This window comes from Lynx canadensis, chromosome A1 (assembly GCF_007474595.2).
Source record: "Lynx canadensis isolate LIC74 chromosome A1, mLynCan4.pri.v2, whole genome shotgun sequence".
Lineage (NCBI taxonomy): Eukaryota > Metazoa > Chordata > Mammalia > Carnivora > Felidae > Lynx > Lynx canadensis.
Window position 1 is genome coordinate 44,797,954 of NC_044303.2, and position 25,703 is coordinate 44,823,656.

General features: G+C 33.4%; 1 protein-coding gene across 1 annotated transcript in view; it reads right to left on the reverse strand.

Moving 5' to 3' along the window:
* LOC115511559 (kelch-like protein 1) overlaps positions 1-25,097 on the reverse strand; it is a 234,459-nt gene extending 209,362 nt beyond the window's left edge. Inside the window, exons 1-2 of the mRNA XM_032593557.1 lie at positions 24,913-25,097; positions 8,675-8,811 (exon numbers count right to left, since the gene is read on the reverse strand). Coding sequence (XP_032449448.1) covers positions 8,675-8,811; positions 24,913-25,055 — 280 coding nt within the window. The 5' untranslated portion in view covers positions 25,056-25,097. The remainder of the gene's footprint in view (positions 1-8,674; positions 8,812-24,912) is intronic.
* Positions 25,098-25,703: the final 606 nt, after the last annotated feature.

The following is a 25,703-nucleotide window of genomic DNA, read 5'->3' on the forward strand; positions in this document are numbered from 1 at the left end:
AAATACGCTTAATATGTTATCTTAGTCCTTTACTGCTATCATTATAGATCATTTCAGAGCTTTACCACTTTCATTTTCTGACTGTAAGTATTCATATTTTTCTTGAAATTTTCACATATAACAATCCATAATCATAATCAGTATTTCTTAGCCTCAAAATAGTTACAAAGTAACTATGTAACTATAGTTACAATAGTAACACACGATATGTTATCATATGAATGTACAGTTAACTCTCCAATACATGTCAAAACACTACCCTATACATTATTGATACCTTATTTCTCTCTCTTATGTATTTTACTTTGAAGTCATTTTAAGCCATTTTGTGACATGGCAAATTCAAATTAAATGCATACAAAAATGAGGTTTGTACTTGAGGTCCTGAATATATTTTATGTAACTTAACTTGATAAATAAAATAATAATTTGTCAAAAAATGGTTAAATGTCCTATTATAGTAAAAATGCCCCTTTATCAGAAATTACAGCATGTAGTCCAAGAAAACACATAAAAATTATTAATGACATATATTTCTAAGTATTGTTTACATTTTACAGACACGGATGTATCAGAAATGAAAATGTCATGTGTTAAACAAAGTAATTTTTATAATTCTCACAAGAGAATTCTGCCATTACTAGTCCATATTTTCTTTATTGATATTTTATTCTGCACTATGCTCCCCCCTCAATGCTTCCCCCCCACTCCCCTAAATATTTCTTCAGAGAAGAAGAAAGATGGGGTGGGAAATAGATATCAGACTTGCATGAACGCCATTTAGTGGAATATTTTCTCTGGTGGAGGAATGTATGTGCTATGATGTGCCTAAGGAAGCTCAAGTGCAGTCTAAAGGAGTCAGGAATCAAGGTATTCCTTTATTATGACGAGCATACCATCCACTCTGGCTGAAATGTTTCCCCTGTGGGGTAACACCACCCATTATCTGAGGTAGACAAAGCATTTAAAATTAAAGTGCTTAGAGTTCTCATCATACAAATTCCTGTCTCCAGCATGAAGGAAAAATCTCTCCTGAATGAAAGTGGTAAACCAGACAAAATGGTAATTTCTGGAAGACTTCAGAAGGAGGCAGTGACTGGAGTTGTTTTATTTGCTTGTTTTTGTTTATTGTTTTCAGTTGTTTTTTTACACAATAGTATCTGTGCAAAGAATCAGCTCTATCAAATTTTAAATGCAGAGCATTGAGAAATAGTCAAAACACAACTAAAGTAATATTTGAAAAGATGTGTATTGTTGAGAAACATATGTGAAGTTGGTGCTATATTTTCCCAACTGCACGACAAAACTGAATGTTATGAGAAGGACAGAGATGTGTGTAAAACATCCTGAAAATGTTAAATGTTAAACATGTAGTGTTTCCTATAATTCTTATTTACATAAAAACAACAAAACAAAATTAGACTTAAATTTTCAGTTATGAAATTGTGAATGTCCAAGCTTGAGGATGATATTTTAAATGGTGCTATTATCAATCATAAATGGTTCTCCATTTGTAGCATCGATAAGCTTTCCTCAGATTATTCATGATTTTGTGTAAAACGAAATTAACTGTAAGAAAAAATTTTGTTTGATGGCAGTTCATACTTGGAAAATGGAAGGTGACAATAACGTAAGTACATATAAGCAGCCTCTCTCTCATATTTATCAGTCAGAAGGTTGAATAACTTTAGATCTAGCAGAAAGCACATTGAAATGTCATTGGGAAAACTAGACCATGCTTTCACATCCATGTAATTATGTGGCTCTGTCTCTAATAAGATATTTTCATTTTTGTATCTGACAGTAAGATTTGACTGAGTGGAATGGGATAAAATATGCTAAAATAATGAATGCAATATGTGATAAAAACATAATTAAAATATATAAGGCAGCAAAATTACAAGTAGGTGACCTAAAAAAATGTAGCACTAAAAATGTATATAAAATCGTACATATGAATTAGAATTCATATTGTAATACTAAAGCATATAATAAATCAGATTCAAAATTAATAAATGTTGACAAAATGATTACTCCCTCCACAGTTCTGTCTTCAGCTTCATTTAAAAAAAAATTAATTTGTTTTTGAGAGAGAGCACAAGGAAGGGGGGGCAGAGAGAGAAAGAGAGAGAAACATGGAATCCGAAGCAGGCTCCAGGCTCTGAACTGTCAGTGCAGAACCAAGGAGGGGCTATGAGATCATGACCTGAGCCAGAATTGGACACTTAACCGACTGACCGACCCAGACACCCCTCCAGCTTCACTTTTTATAATGGATTGTACAAAGGATTTTATGAAACTAATAAAAATACCTTTTATGAATAATCATAATTGAGCACTGACAATATGCTAAGAATTATGCTAACCTCACTTAATTTTATTTAATTACTCTTTAAAACAATCCTCTTACTTAGACATTATTATTTTTCCTTTCTTATAGTTGACTAATATTAAGACTATAAATCTAAGTAATTTGATTTCTCTAGGTATGAAATGGGGGAGCCCAAGGGATATAATAAAAATACTTGTGTAATAAGAAATAAGTACCTGCCATTTAGAATAAATGCCCAACAATTCAAATGACCACTGGACTGCAACATCTCAGTGAGTTCTGGTTGAATATTAGTCTTGGAAGTCCAAAGAAAACCCCACATATTTCTGATGTTAAATTCTACATGATATCGCTCAAATGTAGCAGAATCAAGTGTACAGATATTTTGAGATTAGAGTGATGGTTAAATAATCCTGAGAAAATATAGTCAAATATAAGATTAATGCACAAAAAATACATAGCATGTACTCTTCACGCATGCTATAGTGGCATATGATTCATTTTCTGCCTTCCTAGCATCCAAAGCATAATGTAAGATCCAAAGGACATGTAAACAATTTTCCTGTACAATATCTAGTATGAAAAGGAAAATCTAAAAAAATTATAAGATTGTGAGCAACAATAACATAAAATCCAAGAAGGTTTTTTTTAAGAAGGCAAAGTTGATTATAAGATGAGACCTGAGAGATTTTCCTTACTTGGAGACCCAGAAAGCAAATGTGAGTTACAGGGCAGAAGAGACATAACCTTTCCTCTATCTCTAGTAAATATTAAGTTTCACAAAGCAATTTCTTTTTCAATATGTCTATGAAATCCCATAGCATGAAGCCAGGATGCAGTTCAGTAATAACAATAACAGAACATTGTGAAATATTCAGAAAGTGTACATAATTTTCATTATTTATTTTAATACAAAAAATTTCCCTAACTTAGTTTATATTATTCATTGTTACACACACACACACACACACACACACACACACACACACACACATGGGTTCTTGGGTTAATGAAAAGGGAGAAGTATGATGGCAATATACAACTGATTTATTTTTATTTTTATAATTTTTCCTTTTTTTCTTAATGGATATATAGGTTATTTCAGCACCCTATGGAAATTATTAATTCAAAATTGTAATTGATTGGTAATAATAATAGATAAAGCCAGTCTTTAAAGGTTCAATTTATTAAATTGAGGAAAGAAATTTTCCATGTAGTAAAAGTTCTTACTTTAAGACTAATATTCTGCTAATGTGCTTGCATAATTCATGCCACTTGAATTAAACCAGTAATAAAAATGCAACGATAATTTACTTTTGATTACAACAAAAAACTCTGAAGGGAGTTTAGAATATTCAGTCCAAGCTGACTATATTGATGTATACTTTTTTAATATTAAAACAGAACATTAAACATCTCAGCTCCTGTGTGTGTATATTTATTTCGTTCAAATGTTTTGAAGTAAGCAGAAGTCATTTTAACATTTGTTAGCATGTACTAAGACTTTAATTAACTTCAGTGGCACACAAACCTTTTTTTTTTAATTTTTTATAAGGAAGTTAACTCTTCAGTATGATGAAAGGTTTGCCATTTGGCAGTTTAATTTTCTACCTCTCTTCTTAATACTACTGCTAGATGGACAGCTTCCTTTATTTAAACCGTGTCCTTATCAGTTCTCTACAGGACCTGACACACTTAGCTAGTAACCCTGCAATCCCATCTCTCACATTTGTTAGAACTCTATTTCCTTACGCATCAATGAACACAGTATATTTTCAAGTATGTCCAGATAGTAGGGACTATGTAAAAGATAAACCAGAAGGAAATTTCTATCAATCTGAAAGCAACTTTAAAACACAGTGAACTCCAGAGCATTCTTTTCAAATATATTACATTTCCTCTTTCATTTTCACAATGTGATCATCAATTTTTGGCTAGAACTGAAATATGTGTGCGTACACATATCTACATATATATTTATTTATATACACAATCAATATAATAGTCTTACCCCTCTCTAATGAAGAAATATTAGACTGTGTATATCAAAAGTATGCTTAGACGAAACGAAGACAACAAAGGTTATTTTAAACCCTAAACTCAAAAGTCTCTCTATACTTGAGTGTCTTATGGTTTGTTTCCCTCTCTCTATTTTTTGTCCCCCTATGTTCATCATTTTTGTTTCTTAAGTTGCACATATGAGTGAAATCATATGGTATTTGTCTTTCTCTGACTTATTTCACTTGGCATAATGCATTCTAGCTTGATGAGGTCCCAGTAGTTCACTTTTGCCTTTGCATCCAGTCTACATTTATATTTCGTCTTCTGGACCCTAGTGTGACCTGATTCATGCATTGTGCTTACATATTATTAGCTGAATTTTAGTTTGATTTTAAAAAAAAACTGATATGCAATCTTATAATTATATATCCTTTGGATTGCAACTAAGAATTCAAACTTTAAATGTAAGGCAGAATTGTTAAAGGGCACCATTTTATAATATACACTGTTGCTTAAATGGGCCTTTGTTCTCTGAAGAGCTAAGATCATACTCAGATTTCTTGCTTAAAGCCATAAAGAAAATCCAATGAAAAGTTTTAAAAAGAAGAAATTTTGAAACACTTTAAACACCCAATTAAGAATTTTGGAAACTGATACGAACCACATATTAGATATACAATTATTTCTAACACCAGTGTAAATTTTCATTTCCTTTTCATTCTTGAGCTATGACAAGGTGTGAAAAAAAATTGACCTAAAGGTGCCTTTTAAGTAAAGCTTATTTTGATACTGTAATAGACATTGTTTTTATCACTGTATCTTAATCCTTCAGACTTCTAAACATGTACAATTTTGTAAACACAAAGACCTTATTGATTTTCTTTATCCCATCTTACATATTGTTAGTATTAACCTTTTTATTATTATATATTTTTCCTTTAAAAATATTCATACTCCCTTTGAGCTATTACCATCACTGCAGTCACCCTGGGTACCCAAGTCACTGTCCCTAGTAACCAGAAAAAAAAAAAAAAACACACAAAACTGTAAATATTGCCTTAGTTCTTACTGAATCTCTACCATGCCCCTGGTCTCATTTCTTCTTATTCTAATTTGTTACAGTAGGAGAAAAGAGGGGTAGACAGGGAGGATGTCTCCCACATCTTACCATGTACAAATTTTACTACCTGAAATTCCTTAAGGGATAATTTCTCATTCTTTGAATCAAAGATTATTAAACCCTATAATCATTGAAGTTTATCTTAGTCAAAAGTCTATTTCAAGCTATGTTATCCTTTCATTCTTTTCCTTAATATCTAAGCTAATGAAATAAATTAAGCACATAGGGTTCTTTCAAACCTTATGGAATTTCCAGATCTCATGGAAATTTTTATCTGTTTAAATCATTTTAAAGCGATCTTATGTACCTGTATTGAATACTTTATTTCTACAGCTAATAGTTAGCTATCAGTTCTTTTTTTTTTAAATTTTTTTTTCAACGTTTTTATTTATTTTTGGGACAGAGAGAGACAGAGCATGAACGGGGGAGGGGCAGAGAGAGAGGGAGACACAGAATCGGAAACAGGCTCCAGGCTCCGAGCCATCAGCCCAGAGCCTGACGCGGGGCTCAAACTCACGGACCGCGAGATCGTGACCTGGCTGAAGTCGGACGCTTAACCGACTGCGCCACCCAGGCGCCCCTATCAGTTCTTGACATAGTGGATCCTCCTTAATTTCTCCAAAGCCTCTCAAACCTCAATTTAAGAAAACATTACCAAATAACTGCCCGATATCTTTACTGCTTATTCATTTTTTCCCTCTTCGATGAGGCATTTATTTTTATCCTCCTATCAAGAAAACTCTCAGAGACCAGCTAGCACACTACGTAAGTGGACACATAGACAGGTACCTTCTATTATTCCCTTCCTGTCATTTGCTCACTTGATCTCTTCTATTATTACATTTTGTTATATATCTATATAGATAGATAGGTAGATAGATAGATACAACAAAAGACAAAGTATTTTATGTTATGCCTAAAATTCTCCCAATATCAGCTTGTAAATCATTTGCTCATCTAACATTTCTATAAACTAACAATTAGAAATTTATGAACTACCAGTGAGTATGGATGTTGGAGAAAAAACCAAAGTGACAGTGGCACGTGAAAGGCCACTTTGTATCCTGTCTGTCCTCTATAAAGCAGAGCAAAATCTGGGTCATTACATTCAGCAGGGAGCTTTGAAACACCTTCCAACTTTGTGCTGCATGATGATGAGTGTCTTCTGACCTAGTTTTGAACAAGAGAAATGCAAGGTTGCCAGGCCATAGAGGCTGTAAGGATTGGATTTATGCTTTTCTGTTGCTAGAAAGATCCCTAAAATGGAAGCTTCATGATTCTTCTCTTTCAAGGAAACACTAATGTGGTTATGTTTGCCATCTCTTGGCTGAGAGGCCAAAGGTCCTTTCTGCTACTATTTCAGGCTATAAGCAGATTGAAAACAATTAAGATGGTCTTAATGGCCCTTCAGCTTGACGAGGATATAAACAGGCTACTTTCTAAACATTAGGCCTTTGGTCTCCCTTTCCTTAGAAAATTTACTCCAGAAAACTTGCAATTATAAATTCTTTCTCTATCCCTTTGAGATGCTAATAATTTGAAAAGCCTTTTTGCCAGTTTTACAAGCCAGGGATCTTGCTCTCAAGGATCCGGAAGCATTCTGTTTGAAATGCCAACTTCAAGGATGATAGCATCCTTATTTCTCAGTTCTTTGTGGGAGGGTAGAAGTGTACTTTGAGTGAGTGCCTTGCTCTAAGTTTTAAAATTACATCATAATCGCAAAGGAAAAGTTTACTTTTACATCTGCAACTGCAGATGGCCTGTGTTCTCTCTCATCCTAGCATTTAAAAATCTTCTCTCCTTCCCCTTAAATACTGAATTCTGCCTCTCTTCCCTATTGCAACAGCCTTGTTGACTCCTTTAACTTTGCCCAGTGTAATATTTACTTTGACAAAACAGAATTTAAAAATAACTGAGGCTGGGAAATATCCATGTCTGTCCATCACATTGCTACTTTGAGATACAGCACCCAGAGCAGAAGCATTTTTCTTTTTCAAAAAGGCTTCATTTACTGATTGTTATATTAGCAAACTCCTCTGGAAGAGAAGCCAAATCCTCCAGGAACACAGACTCCCAATAGTTTTATAGACTTTTCGTTCTAGTGGCCGATCTTTACCAAGTCACCTTACTTTCCCTGTAACCCTAAATACTACAAAAACACAGCTCCTTACACTGGGGTCCTCTGATTTGATAATCAGGTCCTAGCCTACCTTTTTTTGTCTTATTAAATACCAGGATTGAGAGTTCAGGCAAAATGAACCACCTGCCATTTCTAAAAAAAAAAAAAAAAAAAAAAAAAAATATATATATATATATATATATATATATATATTACATCAATTCATTCTATCTGCCTTTGCTTCTATACCAAGATTTTATTATAATGTCTCCCCTTAGCACACTAATCTTGGAAATTATTAAAATGTTTTAAATGAATATGAGCCCTGATAATGCCTAGAGAGGCAGGTTTTATGTCTTCAACTCTCTTTTAATGTATCACCTTATACCGTATTCATTCCCTCACTTAACTTCTCTACTTGGACTGTGAGCTTCTGTAAGACAAAGGTATGGCTGATTCATTGGTTTATTCTCCAGAGATATAGCTGATACTTGCACCTTTGAAACATTCATCAAATGTTTGCTAATTGGCAAACTTATCTGAATGTGGTAAACATAACATGGTGCAAAGGCCATTAGGAAACATCAACATAGTAGATCAGGAAGAAAATGCTTCAAAAATTAGTCACTTTCATAACTCTAAATATCTTCATTGTCCCTTTCAACTACATTTGTTAAATCCACATTAAATGTTCTGTGAAGATTTTAATGTTAAAATAATATATTACAAGGAGAAAAGAGTTCTTTCAACCCACACTTTCCAAAAGGAAAACAAATGAGAATCTATTTCCTTGACTAATGCTCTAGGTATGGATACCAACAAATTTTTATTTGAGAATTAATAACCTCTCCCCAGCTCATTCCATTGACTATTTTTATAAACTTATTAAATCCTTTGTGGAAGGGAATAGGATATATGTATACATATATACATTTTTGATTTCACGACAAATGAACAAGTATTCTGATTTTTCTGTTAGACAATCTTTCAACTGAAAAAAATAAAAAATACAAACTAAGCACATTTTTAAGCTTTAAATCCTATACCAAAATTCTAAAACTCACAAGACAGCAACATAAAGCTATAATTCTTTTTACTGTACCTGTATATGCAAACTGGACAAGGTCCCAGAGGGCATTGGGGTCTATGCCTTCCATCTTGATCTCCTCTTGCTTGGCTTCACAAACATCACTTGTAAACATGGCAGCAAAATAGTCGGAGACTGAGCTCAGGACGAGCCTGAAAGAGTCATAGGATCTAATTTAGGTCACAAATGTAAAGCAGCAAAATGCTAAGTACTAATAAGAATGCAGTACAGACTCTATCTACCTATATAACATCTATGTATCTCTGTATCATCAATCTATTTACTGCCTTACAGATTGTACTTTTCAAAACTAAATTAGGATCTTCCATTCCACCTTTGGTCACAGAACATTCTCCTACATTTTCGTCCATCATTTTAAACACATTTTTTTTTTCTTTCTCACATTTAGTTCTTTGACCCTTTTAAAAAAAATTTTTTTTCAACGTTTATTTATTTATTTATTTTTTGGGACAGAGAGAGACAGAGCATGAACGGGGGAGGGGCAGAGAGAGAGGGAGACACAGAATCGGAAACAGGCTCCAGGCTCCACGCCATCAGGCTCGGAGCCTGACGCGGGGCTCGAACTCACGGACCGCGAGATCGTGACCTGGCTGAAGTCGGACGCTTAACCGACTGCGCCACCCAGGCGCCCCTCTTTGACCCTTTTAGATAGGAATCCAATTTTATTTCTGTCTACATACTCACCTACTTTTTACCATGCTATCTACTAAAGGCTTTGATTTGCCCTTACTGAATTAATGGTGCCATCTATATTAAAAATTTGAGTCCTGAATGTGTAGTTATCTACGTCAGAGATTTCTATTGTTTTTTTGCTTATTTGCCTGTTCTTGTGGTAATATAGTATTCTTTTTAATACTATGATTCTAAATATGCCTTTATAACCAAATGAGGAAAATCCTCTGTCTTTATTTTTATTTAACTATTAGTGAAGTTTTATTCTTCATGTAAAGTTTAATGGAATTTTGTTAAGCTTTTCAAATAAGTTAAATGGAATTTTAATTAAAAATGCACTGGGGGCACCTGGGTGGCTTAGTTGGTTGAGTGACCTACTTGGTTTCAACTCAGGTCATGATCTCATGGTTTCGTGGGTTTGGGCCCAATGTCAGACTCTGTCCTGGCAGCTCAGAGCCTGTTTGGGACTTCCTTTCTCCCTCTCTCTGCCCCTCCCCCATTCATGCTGTCTCTCTCTCTCAAAATAAATAAATAAACTTAAAAAAATGCACTGAATTTCTGATTTTATTTATGGGGATCACTGGCATATTTATAATTTAAAGTTATCCAACACAAAAGTATAAAATATCTCTTCATGTAGTCAGGATATCTTGTCTGCTTTCTATTCAAATTTTAAAATTTTCCCTAAAATTGTCTTGTATATTCTTTTTTTTTTTTTAATTTTTTTTTTTTCAACGTTTATTTATTTTTGGGACAGAGAGAGACAGAGCATGAACGGGGGAGGGGCAGAGAGAGAGGGAGACACAGAATCGGAAACAGGCTCCAGGCTCCGAGCCATCAGCCCAGAGCCCGACGCGGGGCTCGAACTCACGGACCGCGAGATCGTGACCTGGCTGAAGTCGGACGCTTAACCGACTGCGCCACCCAGGCGCCCCATGTCTTGTATATTCTTGATTGCTTTCTTCATACTTTATAGTTTTGTTGGCCTTATGTGTCATAACTTAAGACAAATTCTATTATTTGTTGTTTTTTGTTGGTTTAAAATCCATTAGTTGAAATTGTCATAAATCCATCTTTTATCTGGCACATTTACTGAATTATCTTACTAGTTCTTTTGACTCTGCCACTTTTTTTTTTCTAGGTAGATGATTATAACACCTGTAAATAATCTCATTTTGACCCATTCTTGTTTGTTTTCTGTAACACTTTTTCTTTTGCTTTTCTTAAAATGTCCTCCAGGACCTCAGGTGCTCCAGTGCTGTGTTGAACATATACTCTGCCAGGGGAGAAAATTTGTGTATTTCTCTACCCTAAAAGGAACACATCTAAAGATTCTCCTTTTAGTGAGATAGTTGCTGAATGGATTGGTATATAATTTTTATCACGTCAGAAAGACCCCTTTAATTTCTAGCTTTGCTAGCCACTTTTGTAATTTATATGGGTGTTAAAATTCATAAAGCTCCTTTTATCTTAATCACAATTATTTTTAGGGTTTTTTATTTATAGTCACAAGAAAAATTAACCTATACAATTTTATTTTGTGGTATTTTCTTATCTGATTTTTGAATTAATATTATATAACCTCATAAAATGAGGTGGCATCTTCAAGTCTTTTAAATTTTATATAACGATTTATAGAAGAAAGCAATTAATTTTTGTTTTAAGATGTTCTAGAACTTACCCTAAAAATTTCTTGGTTTGACTATTTTGAGAAATGGTGACTTGATCTCATCTCAATTATTTAATAAGCGGCATGGCTTATTTTTGTGCTCTATTTCTTCAACATCAACTTTTGTGTTGAACATTTTTAAAAATTTACGCATCTTATCTAGATTCTCAGATTAATAATGTATATTAACATGTAAAAAAATTATGCTTGGCTTTAGGATGCCTGGGTGGCTCAGTTAGTTAAGCTCTTGGTTTAGGCTCAGGTCATGATCTCGGGATTCATGACTTCAAGCCCCACATGACTGCTGCTAGTGCAGACCTGCTTGGGATTCTTCTTCTTTCCTTCTCTCTCTGCTCCTTCCCTTCTCACTTTCTCTCCCTCTCTCAAAATAAATAAATGAACTTTAAAAAGTAATATTAAAAGTTAAAAAAGTATATATTTTAATGTATTTGTTCATTTGGGTTAATCTTTTTGATGCCTTTTTAAAAAATTTCATTCATTAATATTTTAATTGCATCTTTTTCTCGTGTATATATGTATGTATTTTTTTAAAAGTGCTGTTTCTTGAGTAGGTATCAGAATTTATTTTTTCTATAAAGAGTCAGATATCAAGTATTTTAGGCATTGGGATATACACACACACACACACACACACACACATATATATATATATATATACACACATATATATATATATATAAATACACACATATATATATGTGCATATATAAATATATTTCCCTTTTCAAAAACGTTCATTTCATTAAAATACAAGAATGAATTTTAGCTCATGATCCATTCAAAAGAATCTGTACACCAGATTTGGCCCCTGAACAGAGGTTGGCTGACTCAGTCTAGAGATTGAAATTTTGATTTTTAACTAATAATAGTATCATCAAATAAAATGATACTACTTTGTGAATATTGTAAAAGCCTTACAACAGCATAATTCTACTTACCCAATCCTGGGCAATCAAAAATAAAGAAATTTATATATTTATTTATTTATTCATTCATTCATTCATTCATGCGCTTTTTTGTTTATTTATTTATTTATTTATATTTTGAGAGAGAGACAGAGAGAGAGAGAGCTCCTGCACACACACACACACACACACACACACACACACACACGTGAGCAGGGTGAGGGGCAGAGAAAGAGGGAGAGAGGGAATTAAGCAGGCTCCATGCCAAGAGCAGAGCCTGACTTGGGGCTCCATCTCACACCCAGAGATCATGACCTGAACAGAAATTGATTCCAGTGCTTTACCAATTGAGTCACTCAGTCACACCAAGAATTTTTTTAAAGAAGAATGTATATGCGAAGGTAAATAAAAAAATATTTTATATTTATCCCTTTCTTCATCTTTTCTGGGCTCTATTCATTTCTGAAGAAGTAGACTTCCATCTGGTATCAATACCCTTTAACTGGAAGAACTTTCTTTAGTATTTATTGTACTGCAGGTCTGATAATAATAAATTCTATCAGTTTTCATTGATCAAAAAAGGTCTTCATTTTGGTGTACTGAAAATATCTTGGGGAACCTGGATTGCTCAGTCAGTTAAGAGTCTGACCCTTGGTTTCAGCCACGTCATGATCTCACAGTTCATGGGATAGAACCTTGTACTGAGCTCTGTGCTGGGAGTGTGGAGCCTGCTTTGGGATTCTCTGTCTCTCCCTCTCTCTTTGCCCTTCTTCCACTCGTTCTTTCTCATTCTCTCAAAGTAAATAAATAAACTTAAAAAAAAGAATATCATACAAAAGTTTTTTCATTTGATATAGAATTCTAGCATTTGGAGCTAGAAAAATAATAATCTGTTATGATACAGGGTCTAATGTTTATAATAGAAAATCAGCTTTCATTCTTATAATTGTTTTCCTGATGTACTATGTCCTTTATCTCTAATTGTTTTTACTTTCTTCCCCCTCTTTATCTTAGGATTTTAACAGTTTGACTGCTATGATATGCCTCGATGTGGTTACTCGGTACTTACTCTGATTATGGTTTTCTGAGCATCCTGGAGCAGTGAATGGGCCTTTTGACAAATTTTAAGTTATCTGCAGGGTGCCTTGGTAGCTCAGTCAGTTCAGCATCCAAATGTTGGTTTCAGCTCAAGTCATGATCTGATGGTTATTGATTCAAGCCCCACATCACTCTCTGCACTGACAGTGTGTGGAGACTGCTTGAGATTCTCTCTCTCTCTCTCTCTCTCTCTGCCCCTACCCAACTCACATACCCTCTCTCGAAATTTTCTGGTGACTTATTTGCATTTTAATGGGAGTGAATATTTTTCACATGCTGTAAAATCCTAAGTAGAAATATAAATTTAAAAAATATTGAGCACAAATTTTGACAAAATATTCTGTTTCCAAAGAAATATAAAACTGTAAAAAAAATGCATTGTGCTTAAGAGGTATGATTTTCACAGTTGTTTAAATTAGAAATGCTGAAACTTCTTTTTGTTTTAAATATATTAGAGGAAATTACTACATTCTTGAAGATCATCAGAGAAAGTTTACTCCTTGATGGAAAAGGAGATGAAAATACGGAAATGCAGAAGAGTAAAATAAATCCTATGATGCTGGATTGAAATTGGATATATCATTGTAAATTTATAGTTCTTAATAAAAAAATAGAAATACTGTGTGCATATGTGTGTACAGGTGTATGTAAATTAAGAGACGAGTGTGTACATGTGTATCCTTGGGTAAAAAACTGACCACAGACAGTGCTGAACCAGGGAAAGCACAGGGGATTCTGGAACATCATTCTTTTTTTTTTCAGAAAGTGAGGAAATGCTTACAAAGTGATGTGGGATATGTCAAAAGAACCAAAGGTGGTGCTTACATCTGTAAGCTCAACAATAGTACACTTTGGATGCACTTTTCTTTATAAGAACGTTGTCAGGGAAAAGAGAGGAAGAAACGTCAATACAGGGCATTGTGATCTTAACATTTTCTTTTTTTAAATCAGGAGAAAGTTTTAAAATTATTTATTTTTTAATTTGATGTGTTCATATCTTATTTCTATGTAAGTGAAAGGCATGGTGAAAGCTAACTTTAACAATGAAAGACATTCCTTCTTTTAAGTGAAAACAGTCATTTAATATATACTTTATGCATTTAAAGACTACTTTATGGGATCCATGATTTTAACTATCCTATTAATATTAATGCCTAGGGTAGAAACATGTTCAAAATATTTAAAGTTATCAATTTGTTATAAATTTAATTGATCCATTAGTAACTAAACATGTCTTTTCTTTATATTCTAAAAGTCTGAAAAAATAGTAAAGACACAGATATCTTCAAATATTTATCTCATGCCAATTATATACATCAGTGTCAAATCAAAGGAACTTAACAGTCTATACTATGAAAATAAGCTGCCATAAACCAGAGATATGTATATCTTTCCTAGAGCACAAGAATATTAATATAAAGTTAACTGGTTTAATCTTACACATAGAAAGCCTTTATTTATAACAGGGTCACATCCATATAGAGGAAAATAGGTGACCTGTGGAATTCGATCTTAATTACATGAAATCTTCTCAATCAACTATAATGTACAAAATATGTTACATCTTTAATTCAGTAAGAGAAGTGCAAAAAAGTTTATACTGCATTTAGATTTAGTGACACATGAGATGTGAATTAGATTTTGGAAGAGGGATTTAATGCATAACAGAAAATAATATATTTATACATACATACATAACTTCTATTAATGCAAGGGAAGCAAGAGTAGAAAATACATAAAAGTGAATGCATGCGGCCATTCTCGAAAATCTTTCATTGAGGTCATCACAAATTTATTTCCTTCCAAATCTATTACTTGTCTAGCCCTACTTCAATTTACTGGTTGTGTTTAACATTGTTGACATCCCCCTCTTCTTTAAATCCCCTTTTTAGCTAAGGCAGTACAGACTTTCTTATCTCAGCTTACTTCTGATTCTTTGACTTCTTTCTCTTCTTCCTTCTTGACCCTCTCATTGCCCTAGGTGTTTTTTTATTTTCCTCAGAATTTTCTCTAAATTTTTGACTTAACACTGACTATTAAGTGAGTCATCCTCTTCAGAATCATCCTCTAGCATAGCCTTTATTATTACTGTTATGGTGGTTTTAAATCTTGCCTTGCATCTCAAATGCCTAGAGAAACTGCTCACCAGATATCACAGTATTTCAGATGCTCTAAACCAAACTCAGAGTATTCCCTGTGAGATTTCTGTATTCATTTTTATTTCTCTGTTACTGATTGGCATACCACCAATATATTGAACTTTCAGAGTATATATTACAAAGTCATTATTTACATCTCCTCTTTAATTGACTATATCAAATATGACACAAAATCCATATTCTCTTTTGTATTGGACTTTGAGGTTGCTCTACCCAGACCCCCTTTATCTGTCACAACTATGCCCTCCAGTGCCAGTGATATTATCATCTAACTGCTATCCCATCTCTAGAATACCTCATCCCCTGACCCTCACAACCCCTCCCTCAACCTGTGGGTGGGCCCGATGGCAATGAATAATAGAAGCAGAGTGTAAAATGTTGTCTTTTTCCTCAAAGTGTGACTAACTCTGTAGCAAGTCATGTGCCAGAGCTTCTTGGGAATTAAAGATAAAACAAGGCTTCAGCTGAGACTACATCTTTGATTTGCTCCTTCCTCTGCCCTATCCTTTTCCCTTTCTTCTGAGGATGCTCTTTAAATAAACCTGCCTACCTGAATTCCAGTCTCCAGCTCTACTTCCAGGACACCTTACTTAGGACACATATCTCAAAATATTTCTCAGTTCATCTCTTTCTCTATATTTATACAGTACTCATTTCATGCCTGGATTAACTTCAACAGCTTCCTAGATCATTAACTAGTTTTGGCTGTCCCCATTTTCTGTGTTTTCTAAAGTGGCCCCATTTTTGTAAATTATGATAGTTGTTAATATATTGTTTCTACAGAACTACCTGGGTTTGAATTCTACTTCTACGTCTTGTTAAATGCATAACTTGGATGAATGTCTTACTTTCTCCATTTCTCCATTTTCTATTCTGTAAGAAAAAGGTGGGGGAAATAAAGATTTCTTTCCATTTCAGGACAAAATGGGTTAGTATATTCAAAGTACTTCCAACATGGCCTTGCACATAAGCAGCACAGTGAATGTTAACTAGCATTAGGCCTATTATTATTATTATTGACTTAATTATGTTATACCGCTCTTCAGGAACCTACATGAGCTCCTAATTATGTACATCATTTGAATTTAAATTTCTCTCCTGGTTTTCAAAATCTGTCATAATCATTTTTGCCCCATTTTACAGCTTAATTCCCCAGTATTTCCAATACAAATGGTTCCACTTCGCTAAGCCAGTATCTCACAATTTCCACAAATTCTTTACTTCTCTATTTTTCCATATTATTATCATAATCTAAAATAGCACACTTGTTCTTTTCCACTAGGCTGACCTCAAACAGAATTTTTCAGAAAAACTGCTAATTTCCTTATTTGATTATCTCTGCATTTGGAATCAAAACCATATATTTCCATTTGCAGTTAAGAAATATATGATAACTATTATAACTTTCTTAATTTTCATAGGGGTTATTCTTTCCTCCTCAAAATTAGTGTAAACTTCACACGGAAAAGGTCATATTTTATAATCCTTTTATATCACCAAAAGGGAATAGACCAAGGCATACGTGTTTGATATACATTTTTTTTCATGCAACGAAAGATGCTTCATGTACTGCAGAATATCAGTAGTACACATAAAGAGGACATTAAAATGATACCTAAATGATGGGTAAAAAAAGTAAGACAAAAGTTTTTCAGCTTCTCTTATCTCTCCCTCTCCCAGTTTTATTGAGATAATATTGACATATAACATGGGTTTGTAGTATAGATTATGATTATTTGATACATATATATATATATATATATATATATATATATATATATATATAGTAAAGGGATTACCACAATATATTTATAATTGTTGCATTTTGTGGTGAATTGACTCCTTTATTATTATGTATGGTCATCTTTGTTTCTTGCCACCATTATGCTTTAAAGACTATGCTGTCTGATAAAAGGATAGCTATACTTGCTCTCTTTTTGTTTCCATTTTCTCAGAATATCTTTTTCCATTCCTTCATTTTTGAGACTATGTGTGACCTTGAAGCTGAAGTGAGTCTCTTGTAGGCAGCATATAGTTAGGTGTTATTTTTTAATCCATTCATTCACTCTATACCTTTTGATTTCACAATTTAATCCTATTTTATTTAGAATATTTATTGATAGGTAAGAATTTAAAATGCCATCTAGTTATTTTCTGGCTGTTTTGCATTCCTTTGTTCCTTTCTTCCTCTTTTGCTATCTTTCTTTGTGAATTAGTAATTTCTCATAATGTCATGCTTTGATTCCCTTTTTTCTTTTGTGTATTTACTTTAAGTTTTTGTGCTGCGGTTACCAAGAGGCTTACATAAAACAGCCTATAAATGGAACAGTCTATTTTAAGGTGATAACAACTTAACTTCAATCACATACAAAAATTACTTTTTTACTCCCTCCATATTTTGTTTTGATTTCACAATTTACCTCTTTATGTACTGTGTACTTTACATACTTTATATACTGTGTAATCATTAATTAATGATTACAATAATAAGTACTTTTAACACATTTGTCTTCTTTTTTTGTCTTCTAATCACTTTATTAGAGTTAAGTGATAAACACATCATGACATTACAGTTTTAGATTATTCTGAATTTGACTATAGCTTTAGCTTTACTAGTATGTATTATACTTTCAAGTTTTCATGTTTCTAATTAGAATCCTTTCATTTCAACTTGAAGAACTCCTTTCAGCATTTCTTGAAAGGCAAGTCTAGTAGTAATGTACTTTCTCAGCTCATGATCCCTTGTGGCCTTGCATTGTTGTCTATGCATTCAAGGAAGGTGGTGTGGCTCTTCCAATCTTCACAGACTGGCTTGGGCAGGCAAAAACCTTCACCAGTCTGCCTATCCAGAGATCCTGGGTTGGCCATCTGGTGGTATCTGTTTACAGGCTTCATTCTGAAGTCCTTGAGTGGGCATGTCTAGTTTCTGGGTGAGCAGGTGAGTGGGCCTGACATTGGGTATGCAAGGGTCTAGCCTAGTGCTTGAGTATCCAGGGGTAGGCCTGGAGCTTGGGATCACTGCAGTGGGCCTGGCATTTGAGTCTAAAGTGACTGGCTTGGGACCTGGACCTGCAGGGGCAGATGTGGGTCCTGGGTCTACATGATCCAATCAGGTACCAGGGACATTGGTTTGGGTCTGGCATCTGGCTCCATAGACCTGATTTGGTCGTAGTATGGTTTGGGAGCCTGGTTTCATGGGAGCCAAACTGGAGGCTTAGGGACATTGTATCCGGCTTGGTACTAGAGTGAGCATGGAGGTTGGGGCCTATGGAGTCAACTATAACCTGGGAGTTTGGGAGCCAGCCTGAAGGTTCTTTCTGCTGGGGCAGGTCTGGTGTTGAGACAAGTAGAGAGCCTGAATCCATGGGAGCCAGCTTTGAGTTGAGGTTCTCAGGGTCCGGCATGACACTGGGGTGGGCCAGAGATCATTGGTACACAGGAGCTGGCTTGGTGCTATGGTGGCACAATAGCCTAGACCCGTGGTAGTCAAACTGGCTGGGCCCAGCCAGGGACCTGGGTTTATGAGAACATGCCTGCAGCCTGGGTTCCAGGTGACTGATTGGGGGTATGGGGCCACCAGGAGCCTGAGCCATGGTAGCAGGCCATGGCTGGGATGTGCTGGGAGCCCGTGTCCACAGGAGTCCTCTGGAAGCCTGGCACTATGGGCCCTGCCTGGGGCTGTGGGAGTTACCTGGGGCCACTGAATCCAACAGGCACAGGGATTTTTTTTTTTCTGAAGTTGATTCAGAGCTTTATTAACTATCAAGCTGATTGAGAGATTTAGATGGATGTTGGATTTAATAAAATAGGAGAAATGAGTTATTCCTCTGTCAGCACAGATAAACTATGTAAATAAACTTTCCATCAGTACAGAGACACTACTACTTGCCTACTGCTGAGTATTAATATCTGTTGCTTATGAAAGTAATTTCTTTTTACTGTATTTAATATTTTAAGTGTTTCTTTTTTTAATTTTTTTAACATTTATTTATTTTCAAAGCAGAGAGAGAGAGAGAGAGAGTGAGTGAGCAGGGGAGGGACAAAGAGAGAGAGGGAGACACAGAATCCAAAGCAGGCTTCAGGGTCTGAGCTGTCAGTGCAGAGCCCAACATGGGGCTTGAACCCACCAACCATGAGACCATGACCTGAGCCGAAGTTGGATGCACAACCGACTGAGCCACCCAGGAGCCCCATGTTTTAAGTGCTTCTAATACATCATTTCAATTGCCGCTTTGAGTTTCAACTATTTTCATGATACTAGTGTTCAGTAAAGAACACACATATAAATATGAATATATATTCATAATATTCATATATATATATATTCTTAAAATAATTAAATATATTCTCAAACATTAAAAAAAATGAAAACATAATATGGTGCTAAACGAAACGCCCAGGGTTTTGGTCTACAGAGCAGGATTCTTTCTGTCTGCAACAAATTATCATTTAATTTTTTATTTAAGTCTTTATTTGATCATGAATTATTACACACTCATTCTAAAGAGTTCAAAGAATATCTATGTTTATACATTAAAACAATAGCTAGTCCCTTCTTTATCCTGACTACTCGTATTCTCCAGGTATAAGCTTTATTGACAGTATGTTGAATATCTTTCCACACTGTTTCTATGTACATAAAATTATATCTAATATTATTTCCAACTTGGAGGATGTTAGCTATTTAAGATTTTCTCACTTATTTCTGTCAAATGCACTTACCCTTAATAATTGCTAGAGGGGGAAAAGACTTTCACAAGCTAAATTATATTTCATTATATACCTGTATATTGTAACAGAGTAGGCCCTGAAAACCCCTTAAATCTCTTACCATTGAAAATTCGATTATCCAATTATTAATATTGATCTGTTGGTCTAATTTTCAGTATCTGACCTCTCTGATTATAGGAAGACTACATAGCAAAAAATTCTATATAATTAGTACTTAGGGATTTATGTTCAGTTTTTTGGTTCATTTGTTGTTAATCAATTATTCTGGGCCATTTTATGAGAAGTTTATATTTATTTTAGAATTCCTCTGAAAACTTAAAGCACAGATGAATTCAGAATTGTGATTATTTTCCATGACAAAAAATGTATTAATGTGTCATCTTGAGTGTAATTAACTTTTCAGAGCTAACTTACTTAAATATATGCCTAGTGGGGCACTTGAGTGGCTCAGTCAGTTGAGCATCTGACCCTCGATTTCAGCTCAGGTCATTACCTCATGGTTCATGAGATTGACCACTGCATCAGGCTCTGAGCTGATAGCATGGAGCCTATTTGGCATTCTCTCTCTGCAAGTCACTCTGACCCTCCTCCACTTGCACACACATGTGCACTCTCTCTCTCAAAATAAATGAATAAATTTTCAAAATAAATACATAAAAATATGCTGAGCAATAACCTAACATACCTATATAAACATGGCATTTCATAATACATTCATAGTTGTGACTTATATCAGGTTAAAAACATATATACAATATAACCAATACAAAAACAAAGGGTTTTATGGAGAGCTCTTTAATGGCCATAATCTGTTAATTTAAATAGGGATTAATACGAAAGTTTTGAATGATGAGATAATAAAATGAAATTAAATATATATGACTTTATGAATGGATATTTAGTGAGTACTTATCACACTAAATTTCAATGTCTTTCCTAAAGGAGCAGTAGACCTTACTGAAAGTTTTTTCTTTTTTCATTATTTGAAATTATTATAATAGTCCCTTGTTCCAGTGCTAATGACCATATCATCATGTATATTTTGCCTAAAGGCAATATTCATCTGTACTAATCAAAATATAACAAAATAACTTCAAAATCCATTCCTTCGTTACTATTTCTAAGATGATTATTTGTTTAAAGCAAAGAACTAATCACTTATTCATTACTATCATTTCACTGTGCAAAAGTATAAATAAAGAGGGGCATTGTATCTGCAATTACTAAAAACAGCACTTGCCTTTTTTCAGGTGCCTTATAAATATTTCCCCACATATTTGTTAATGTATGTTTAACTTAGAATCATAACTATGCAAATTACTTGTAAAATAACAGTACTAAAATTTTAAGCCATGGTGTAAAGAAAATATAAATTCTTATTTGCATCAATTTAGGATATAGACTTAGATTAAATTTTTTCTTGTCACATTTAAGGGAAATATAGATGACCAACAATAAAATATTTGTTTTAATATCTGCTAACTATATAAAATATTTTAAATGTTCAGAGTAATATGTATAAAAATAATACATTACTCAAATGTTTTAGAATATCTGAAATTAGAAACAATATTATTTCTGGGACATTTGGGTGGCTCAGTTGGTTAAGTGTCCAACTTCAGCTCAAGTCATGATCTCACAGTTTGTGAGTTTGAGCCCCGTGTTGGACTCTGTGCTGATGGCTCAGAGCCTGGTGCCTGCTTCAGCTTCTGTGTGTGTGTCTCTCTCTGCCCCTCCCCTGCTTGCACTCTGTCTCTCTCTGTCTCAAACATAAATACACAGAAGGGGTGCTTGGGTGGCTCAGTCGGTTAAGCATCCAACTTCAGCCCAGGTCATGATCTCACAGTTCGTGAGTTCTAGCCCAGCGTCGGGCTCTGTGCTGACAGCTCAGAGCCTGGAGCCTGCTTTGGATTCTGTGTCTCTCTCTCTCTGCCAAACCCTGCTCACACTCTTTCTGTCTCTCTCTCTCAAAAATAAACATTAAAACAAATTAAAAAATAAATAAAGATTAAAACAATTTAAAATTTAAAAAAGAAATGACATTATTTCTTAATCATCTGGATTATTATAAAATAACTTGCATAATTAAATTATTTATAAAATAATATTAACAATCTAGATTTAAAAAGTAACAAAGAGGGGCTCCCGGGTGGTTCAGTCAGTTGAACATCTGACTTGATTTGCACTCAGGTCATGATTTCATGGTTAGTGAGTTTGAGACCCTCATCAGGCTCTTTGCTGTCAGCACTGAGACTGCTTTGGACCTTCTATTCCCCTCTTTCTCTGATCCTCCTCCACTCATGCTCTCTCTGTGAAAAATAAATATTTATAAAAAAAGTAACAAAGAAAAGAATGTAAAATATAATTAATATGGGAGGATTGCTCAGTATATTGGTTACAAATGCTTCAAATGAAAAATCTTAAATTACTACAAATAAAAGTCTTAAAATATGACTGTAAATTATGTGAAACATTGCTCTTTTTAAAAAAATTAATGACCATTTGTTGTGCTAATATACTTTTGAGTTGATTGAATCTCTCTCTCTACACGCACACACACACACATATATATATGTATGTGTGTGTGTATGTGTGTATATATACGTAATTATTTAACCAATTTGTAAGTTAAATGAAGTAAACTTAGTTACATTCTCAAAGAAGAATATCTCTTACATTGAAATTTTTATCCAGATGTTAGTTCGGGATAATTAGCATATTTGCCACACATATTACAATATCGAATATCTCAATAATAATGACTATTTGTTAATTGTTTTTTTTTGCCAATAATAATGCAATTTCATAGAAATATTTGAAAATGCATGTGAATATTATATAATTAGAATTGTCTCTATAGTTAGATGATCGATTGAAAACTGCAGTAGTTATTCAATGTTAAATGTTCCCTCCTATGCATTTCTAAGTGTATCAAATTCAATGTTCACATTTTAATATTGCTATCATAGTAGAAATATACCCTCATTCTTCAGGAATGTTTTTTATTGTCAGCACTTAGATGTATATATATTTCTAGGTAGTAAAATTTAAGTTAAAAAATATAGAAAATAGGAATACATTAAAAATATTTTTTGTATGTTGATAACATCTTCTTTCTACTAATCAATTAGTGTTAGTAATATTAAACAACATATATCAAGGTAATCTAAGATTATTTGCCTATATATTCAAGTATTTAAAATAATAAAATAATAAGAATCCAAACTAAATTTAATTCTTTTCTCAATTAAAATTTCACATTAAAAAATTGAAAAAGTACAAAATTGACCTCAAATTTAATGAATTTTCATAAGTAAACTGATAGGAAATTAATATGGCACAAAGTAATTGGATGTTTAGTTCATGTAACTTGAAATTATTAATAATAAATATATAAGGAATGTTTAAAAATATATTAGCTTTCAAATATATTGGACATTAAGAATAATATTGGTATGTCATACATTAAAAATAATAATAAATGTAAAATAAAGATGTTATCATGAAGTATTTTGAATTTCCTAGTTGAAACAAATAATGTATACCCAATATAACCTGATTTCCTTTTATTTTTTATTTCTATTTATTTATATTTTTAAAGTAGGATTCATGCACAGCTTGGAGCCCAACACAGGGCTTGAATTCATGACCTTGAGAACAAGACCAGAACTGAGACCTAGAGTCAGTTGCTTAACCAACTGAGCAACTGAGGCACCTTAACGCCTGACCTGATTTCCTTTTAGTTTTGTCAGAAAAGTACATTTCATTTCAGATTTTAGGTACATTCTCCTATGTTAAAATGGATCTCCACTTAGTATGATTATGTGAAACATAAAATGGAGTATTTATCAACCTTAGTTAGAAGAAGTTTTCTTTTTGAAGTATTTATATTTGCTTTATTTATTATAAAATGTTTACTCTAATGGCATTATAAATCTCCCCCAAAATAAATAAAAAGTAAAAGAAAAATAACTTAAGCTCTCTTAAAAATATGGATCCTCAACTATTATAAATAGATTTAGCTATGATCATTTGACAGAGATTAGTAGGATACATTTATATTATGATTTATAATTCTACAAATTTATCTCTATCCTTCATCTTTTTTTTTGCATTTGAATCATAGCACTATGAAAGATGAAATGTGTTAATAGATGGAATATCAAATTATTCTTGATGTTCTTACTGGAAAATCTAACTTTCATTCACAGTAGGCTTTGACCATCTAATATGAGCCTGACAACATTTAAGAGCATAACAGCCACGTTATGGATAAACACATGAAAACACACAAACACAATACAGTAATCCTTAGTTTGCAAGCATAATTCATTCTGGAAACATGCTTATAATCCAAAACACTCATATATCAAAGTGAATTTCCAGAACAATTGGCTCGATCATGTGAAGTATCACATACTACCTACATTACAAGACATCTCTTGTTTACTAAGTTAAAATTTATTAGAAATGTTTGCTCATCTTGCAGAACACTTGCAGACCAAGTTACATGCAATCTAAGATTTTACTGTATTTTTATAATAAAATATCCTATATGTCATATATTTTATCATAAAATATCTAGAAATTCATAACAAAATATCAAAGTCAAAATATTTCAAATTGTATTTGAACCCCTTTTTTTCTTCCATAAATCAGAGACTTGAGAACTTGAGTGCTTTAAACACAGGGATCAGCAAACTATGACCCATGGACTAAATCTGGCCTGCTGTCTATTGCACAGCCCACAAGCTAAGATAGATTTTACATTCTTAAATGGTTGGGGAAAAATCAAAGGATCAATATATTCCACGACATGTGAAAACTAAATGGAATTCAAATCCCTTTGCCCATAAATAAAGTTCTATTGAACCACACACACAAAAAATTAGATGCTTAACTCTCTAATCATATAATGTTTTACATCTACATACCAGAGTATCATTTCCAAATATATGAATGCATGTATCCAATTACCTGTGCGCAGGTATCTTTCGGTTCCCAACAATGAGGATAACATCACAGAGTTGCTGTTGTTTCAAATAACTTTCCATTTTTCTGAAGGTTTGCTCAGCATGGTGAACGGCCTGATAGAATTCTTCAGAGCTACTGGAGTCCATATCACTTTGAGGTGTCAGTGAATGGCTAGTTGCTGACAACCTGCAAGTCACATACAAAAAAGATGGTGTTTATAAAGTGCTAGGAGTTGACCAAAATGACACACAGAGTTTTAGAATTTTATAGGGAAATCAATGCATCTCTCCTTATGTCCATCATTGTTAATGTAAGTCAGAAAAATCTATTTAGGGTGAAATAATTTGCGCTGGAAGCCATAAATGAATTGTTAATTATCTTTTTTTCTTGTCTTAAAATGATTTAAAAGATAGGTTATCTGTATTTATTAGGACATTAAATTGAAAAGCCAAATAAGTAACAGAAATAGTCAATTACGAATATGCATGCCTGTTCTAAAATTGATTACTAATAAAATGTTAATTTAATACATTTGAAAATGAGATAGATTATCTAATTATACTACCCTAAATTACGATTCCTGTGAGGTTATAATAAATGTTCCTTTACAGAAGTAGGTGACTTTTATTATGAGAAATTATGAAACATGGTTTGTAAAAAAGATTGACAATAAATTTGAAATTAAATTGTTGAGTTTTATATTCCACACCCAACTGATTAAATATATATACAGCATGCAGTAGCTCAACAAGTACTTTGAAATATATATATATGTATCAAATATATATATAATA